Source organism: Littorina saxatilis, linkage group LG12 (genome assembly GCF_037325665.1).
Source record: "Littorina saxatilis isolate snail1 linkage group LG12, US_GU_Lsax_2.0, whole genome shotgun sequence".
NCBI lineage: Eukaryota > Metazoa > Mollusca > Gastropoda > Littorinimorpha > Littorinidae > Littorina > Littorina saxatilis.
In genome coordinates, this window is record NC_090256.1 from 85,399,835 (window position 1) to 85,406,995 (window position 7,161).

At 43.9% G+C, this 7,161-nt stretch overlaps 1 protein-coding gene across 1 annotated transcript in view; it reads right to left on the bottom strand.

Annotated features, from left to right (window-relative positions):
- Positions 1-6,678, bottom strand: part of LOC138983028 (rho-related GTP-binding protein RhoE-like) — a 57,021-nt gene extending 50,343 nt beyond the window's left edge. Inside the window, exon 1 of the mRNA XM_070356431.1 lies at positions 5,732-6,678. Coding sequence (XP_070212532.1) covers positions 5,732-5,953 — 222 coding nt within the window. The 5' untranslated portion in view covers positions 5,954-6,678. The remainder of the gene's footprint in view (positions 1-5,731) is intronic.
- Positions 6,679-7,161: the final 483 nt, after the last annotated feature.

Genomic DNA, 7,161 nt, shown 5'->3' on the forward strand with positions numbered 1-7,161 from the left:
CCTAATTTTTGTCAGTTTTCAACTTCAACCGTCCTCCCCCTTACTGAGTTTCTCTCTCTCTTTCTCTCTCTTGTTGACTTTTGTTTTTTAATTTCTTGTCAAGTCCTCCCTTCTCACCACTCCCGTGCATTTTGTTGCACACTCAATCACTCCATGGCTTCACCCCGCTCCTTGCTCTCCACCCGTTGCTCATAATTATTTTCTTTCTCTTTTTGTTTTTTTAATGCTTTTCGGAGACGGTGTAAACTTTCACAGCGCAGCAAAAATCTGTTTTTCAAGTGGTTGTGCGATGCACGTGCTTGAAGGAGTGGAGTGGAACAGGGAGCGCGCAGACACGCTGAAACTGATCCTGCAGACACCATTATTTTGCTCTAACCGCACTACCCTTTCGCTCTGTGAAGCTGTCACTATGCCAGAAAAGAATGTTGCCGAGAAGCTCAGTTCAAAGTGTCAGCGAACTTGCAGAGAACTTTCCAGAAAGTTATCCGAATCTGAAATGTGTTCGCTCATATCTTTATTACAGAGTATTTTTGTCGTATTTAAAAAAAATTGCAGAAAGAAAGAAAAACAAAGCAAATTGTTACTCTGTTGATCGTGAATGCTGCATAAAAACAGACGCATCCTGTTTTTAAAATATGAACAAGCAGCTGCTATGCAGATGTCAAAAATACAAGCAGACCGCAGCAAGCATGCTTTATCTATCAAGTTTACTTTAATGATGGGTAAAAGCAATTACTGGCAGGTCAAACATGAATCCGTTGTGTGTAACTCATAACTAACCGTAGCGATCATGTGTGGCTGAAATTTCAATCAAGTTCATCAAACAGGCAGCTTTTAGAGGAGCTAAACTAAATTAAAACACTTCACCTTGTTCATTATACAGTGCATTTACACTACCGTGGCTTTATTGAAAAGGAGCACTGATCGCAAAACGTTCGACAGCACAGGCTCAAAAATTAGGCCGTCTGTTTCAGCAAAGGGTCACAGCCAAGGTAGAATTAATTACTCCGCAAAGTATGTCCCACGATTGACCGTTCAACTGAAAATGCGACACTTTCTCTCAATCGTTGAATGAAATTCAAATTCCACTAACGACCCCAGTGGCAGCAAGTTGGCCATTGAGGGACTTGTTTTGTTATGCAACCACCCCTCGCTCGTTTTAACTCAAGAATGCTAATGACTGGCAACTTCTTCTTCTTCTGCGTTCGTGGGCTGAAACTCCCACGTACACTCGTGTTTTTGCACGAGTGGAATTTTACGTGTATGACCGTTTTTACCCCGCCATTTAGGCAGCCATACGCCGCTTTCGGAGGAAGCATGCTGGGTATTTTCGTGTTTCTATAACCCACCGAACTCTGACATGGATTACAGGATCTTTTCCGTGCGCACTTGGTCTTGTGCTTGCGTGTACACACGAAGGGGGATAAGCCACTAGCAGGTCTCCACATAAGTTGACCTGGGAGATCGGAAATATCTCCACACTTAACCCACCAGGCGGCCGCAGCCGGGATTCGAACCCTCGACCTTCCGATTAAGAGGCCGGCGTCTTACCACCCCGCCACAGCGCCCGTCGACTGGCAACGAAAGCCTATAGATAGAACCAAAGCATATTAAAACGTCAGCTACAGTTCATTGCTAAAAATGTTCTCTCGTGGACTAAAAACACGCTGAACGTTTAGTTCGCTGCAAAATATGTGGTACAGGAAGCGTTTACATGTTATGATATTTCCCTTCCTCGTTTGACATTTCGCAGCCAAACATTGAAAATGTTAGCGACAGAAGGGCAGAAAAGACCAACGCAATTATGCTGCAAGTGATTTCAGTGCCCCTTCCCCTCTTCCACCCCTTCAACCCCCTCGGTAGCCCCTCCCCCCCCCCATCACCCCACGAAAAACAATCTGCCTGGAACCAGCTATAATTAAATGAATCAGTGCATGTAGAGCATCAGTGGGCAAATCGCCCATCAGTTTTTAAAGCTGCGCAGACCTCGTGCGTACATCCAACCAAAGATCTTGTAGGCTACGCTAAGAGCGTAGCCTACAAGATCTTTGATCCAACGCAGGTCCCTGTATGGTGCACATGTTACATGCATCATGGCTCCTGCACCCTGCGCCAATTACTCATGTGGTGCCTGGACGTTTTATGCCCCGTTGACGTTTTATTATGGTCCCATCTCCCCGCAATTTCGGTTTTACGAGTCCTCTTTTTTCCCCTGAGTATTAAGCCCGTCTGTCGCGTTACAAGAGCCAGTCACACTAAAAGTAAAACTCAGGAAATACTTATGTGACGTCACGTGCATATATTTGCATGATTACGACGCGAACTTCTATATTTTATCGAAAACAAGAGTATAAGACGCACTGTGGTCTCCAAAATAGTCTCTCTTTCATCCAAAACGAAATCCTATAATTTACAAAGTGAATATATATATATATATCTCTCAAATACTTTATGACAGGATCTAAAATTGTGTCGCGAGTTTCTCTTTGAAGTTTGAAGATGAGAAGCAGACTCCACATATCACCTGCTGTGACATCTATCGTTAGTCACTTTGTGTCTTACTGATCTTAAAAGCTAACCGTCGCACCCTTAGGCATTGCTCGTGCCTACTGTATCTCGTGGACACGTTCCAATTGCTGTCATCTGCCATCAGTTTCCTCAAAGGGAGCGTCTGTGACAAAGCGGCTACCTCAAGCAAAGATGTCTCGACAATGGGCAAGCTGTGCTGTTCCTCGTGGTACATGTTACCACAAGGCAATGTATCACTGTGCAGGATACTTTTGGCCAAAAATGCGAACAGTCCATGAACAGGCTCATAAATGAGTGGGAAATGAAGATGGAATTTTGCATGTTCAAGCAAGTTTCTTCTTCTTCTTCTTCGTTCATGGGCTGAAACGCCTTCGTACGTACAGTCGTGGTTTTGAACGAGTGGGGTTTCATGTGTATGACCATTTTTACCCCGCCATTAATAGGCAGCCAAACACCGATTTCAATCAATGAGTCTTATATCGCGCATATTCCGTGGGTACAGTTCTAGGCGCTCTGCAGTGATGCCGTGTGAGATGAAATTTTATACGGCCAGTAGATTGCAGCCATTTCGGCGCATATTTACCTTTCACGGCCTATTATTCCAAGTCACACGGGTATAGGTAGACAATTATTAACTGTGCCTAAGCAATTTTGCCAGGAAAGACCCTTTTGTCAATCGTGGGATCTTTAACGTGCACACCCAATGTAGTGTACACGGGGGGAGGTTCGGACACCGAAGAGAGTCTGCACACAAAGTTGACTCTGTGAAATAAATTTCCGCCGAACCTGGGATCGAACTCACGCTGACAGCGGCCAACTGAATACAAATCCAGCGCGCTACCAACTGAGCTATATCCCCGCCCCAGAGAGCAATGTTCTATAATTCGTGAAACTATCGGAGTCTTCCTGGATGTAGTCAGAGTTAATTTTGACTTGTCGGACGCCAAATCAACTGTCAAAGGCATTGAAGAAGGACAACTATAAACAGACAAGAACAGGACACGTGACAGTAGCGCGCAACAGGTATTCGTGTCATGCGCACCCGGAGGGTGTGACATCGCCCTTTGCCTTGGAGGTAGGTATGCCATTGCTGGCTTGCAACACGTGGGATGGGCACTGGGGATCACACTAGTACTACAGGTGTACAACTAGCTTCAGTGTCACACCACGCGACACGGATATATTTACCCTTACCTTGAAATACGGCCACCGCAAATAATAGCTGTCCCATTCATTGAGACATCAGGATTATTGAGAGAGAGAGAGAGAGAGAGAGAGAGAGAGAGAGAGAGAGAGAGAGAGAGAGAGAGAGAGAGAGAGAGAGAGAGAGAGAAAGAGAGAGTTGGGATGTATGCGCAGTCGTGTTGGACACAATCATACATGTATGGGTGAATGTAACATACATGTATGCAGCTTTTTACATTCAAAGCTTTCATTAAAAACAATGTCACTGGAGACCTTAGAGATCTAAAGAAGAGAACAATATCATTCCAAGTAAACATTTTACAAATATGAAGGGACAACAAAGCTCTGTGCTCCTAAATTTAACCTATCTTAAAAAAAGAACATCACAAAATAAGGGATACAAATTCCCCTCCCCCATTTGTATTGCTAGATGATTAACAAATCCTCAGTAAACGTATCGTTCTTGGACACACCCACTGAATATTTACAAGAACTGGTCGAAGATTTCCAAGTATTATTGTTGATACAGGTAATGAGAAAACCGAACGTGTATTGGGACTTCAGTTCGTTATTGGGTGTACGATTACAGATTCCGCAGGAGTGTTTTTATCATCATGAGAAGTTACTGAAACATTTACCAGGAAAACATGCAGCTGATAGTGTAAACGAACAACGATGAAACTGACTAAACGGAAGAAGAAAATGTGATTTTATGTCGGAAATACAAAGCGCATTCTTAGTGTCATCATTTTTCTCGGAATAACATCTACTTTAGATGACACGATATATCCTGCGCACTATGAAAAGTAATGGCTCAGTCGTGGGCGGAAAACCCCGTTACGTCAGAAATGAAATTCCCCCTTGAACATTATGGGTACTGATTCTAGTCATAACTCAGTCTTCTACAGAGAAACCTGCGTACCGTTATGACTGAAGACCCAACTTACTTCGTGCTCAAGTTCAATAACTGTACACTCATGTTTTTTTAACGCAGCAAAAAGTGTACAGTTCTAAGCTTTTTTGGGGTTTAAATTTGTTTCTCTTTAAAGCAGTAAATGCTCTCACAAACAACATGCGAGTTTGAAGAAAATACTAACTACGAGGGTAAAAAAAAATCATGACTGAAGACGCTATGTCAACTTCAAGTCAGCCTAACATGATTCATGTAACTGCTTGAAAAACAATTTAGTGTGCGGCGAAATAAGGGCAGTAACAACGTCGTTTTCAAGATCAATGCAACTTTGGGCTCGTATTTATCCGTAACTGAGAGGGACAATGTTTTCTTCGCAATTAGCCTTCCGTGTTTTGACAACAGTCACTAAGTACGGTACTTCTAAATCACTCTTGCTCAGCCAAACTCCCACACAAGACATAAGCCACAAGGGTGTCGCAAGTACTCTCACAGGCTATGCATACTGTGTATTCCATAGAATAACTGAACAGAGTCTAAGCTCAAGAGGTTACTACAGAACAAGGGTGTGGCGAGCTTTGGCGAGCGCGACTGAGTTTCGCGTGGAACCGAACCACTTGGTTTCAGTTACTCCGCGGCGCCAGCCCGCCAAGGGTCCACTTGGCCACTGGGTGCCCTCGTCTTTCGGACTCGGATCACATCTGTACTTGTAAAAGGTCGTTTGAATCGTCTGTGACTTGAGACTAAAGTGGATATATGTATATTAAGGACATGAAACGGGTGGGGTATGGCCAAAGCGAGAAATATACATGTACTGATGTAGGCAAAGAAAGTTTTTAGGAGCTTAGGAGTTAGGGATAATAACCATAACCTTTTTCATGTCTATCAGTTTGACTATCTTTTTCGCAGTGCTTCTTGTCAACCCCATAGATATCCCGCAGACAGACTGACAGACGGACAAACAGTCAGACAGATACACACACACACACTCACACTGGAGTCAGTGATGGCACACTTACAAATATATATATAAAAAAAATATTATACAAGAACGCACCATACTAACATAAAACTAAACCAAAGACAACAGAACAAACTGATGCTTACCTCTTGAAATTTGGACTTGACATATCTATGGATGAGCGTGGTCTTGCCACACTCACAGTCACCAACCACGACGATTTTGGATTTGACCTCGGTACTGTCCGTTTCCACGACGGCAGCACCACCTGCTGCGGCCACGGGGACCCCTCCGGTTGCCATGGGGGGCACGCGCTGGTCCCCCTTCAGGGGCATGAACACAAAATCTGAACAAACCTTGTCCTTCATCGAGAGAGATTTCTGTCGATCCGCAGCTGTCAGAAAATCAAATTAAAATGTTCACACGAAAATATCCAGTGATGCAATAACTCTTGTTTTGGGGAGAAAATCCCGACTTGGAGAGGCTTGATGTTTGAGTGAGACAATGTTCCAAACACAGCAGAAATTTATTTGCGGCCGATTTTATGAAAAATATTCAACGAGAAAAATCACACGAAGTTTTAATCTGTCTCACATGTTGGGCAATCCACTCACTAAAGAAGCCACGGCCCAATTCGTAGGCAGTAAAGCAGAGAGCAAAATGATCTCGCAGCAGAATCACTCCGGTTTTCACTTAAACAAATCCAAAGAACTTGTCCAGCAGATCAAGAAAGATATACACGATCAAGAACACAGATTCGTCGACAAAATGTATCCAGATTCCAAACTTTTGCAATCCGACGTTGACAGTGCGTACGAAACGTGTCCGACGCGGCAGGTAGTCCAAGCAGAAGTGGGAAAGCTACGAGCAGACGACAATCTGTTCATTCACTACTTCACGCCACCGCACATTCCAGGGACGACCATACAATCGGCACGGCCCAACCCCTCGCTCTCACTGCCTTCTGTGGTTGGACGACGAATGAAAAGAAGCAAACTTCAACACGACTTGCTCAGCGTGTGAATGGGGAACAAACTCGACGGATTTCGGGCCCCGTCGCGGCTTGCCTCGCCACGCTGCAATCTGTCGTCTGCTTTGCTTTGCGCTCCGCTCATCAACCACTGAGCCTTGGTGGGTAAACCTTGCTGCGAGAGGGTTGAGGTGTTTGTGAATATCTTTTCAAACTTTAACTCTGGAAAAAATAAACAGTTTTTATTTTACTGTACTTATGTGTGGAAAGTTCCTGCTTGTTGTTTTTGTCTTCCCCGCCCTTCTTACTGTCAGATCGTTAAAAGTTGGTTTTCTGACAGCCAACATTGACTTTTACGTAAACTAATTTCTGAAACTATTTGCAAGAACGACTTGCTTTGCTTCCAACCTCCATATTAGAGCTTGTCTGTTTGATTGTTCTCTTAATTGTACAAGCTCGCCATCAAACATGATGAGTGTTCACGTCCTGCAGTAACAGTGGAAAAAGCACGGTCATCCAGTAAAACAGAAACAATAAACGTTCATCTAATCGCCTTTGGCCTAAGCAATAGCCTGTCAGTCGTAACGTGTTTGTTCTTCTACTTTT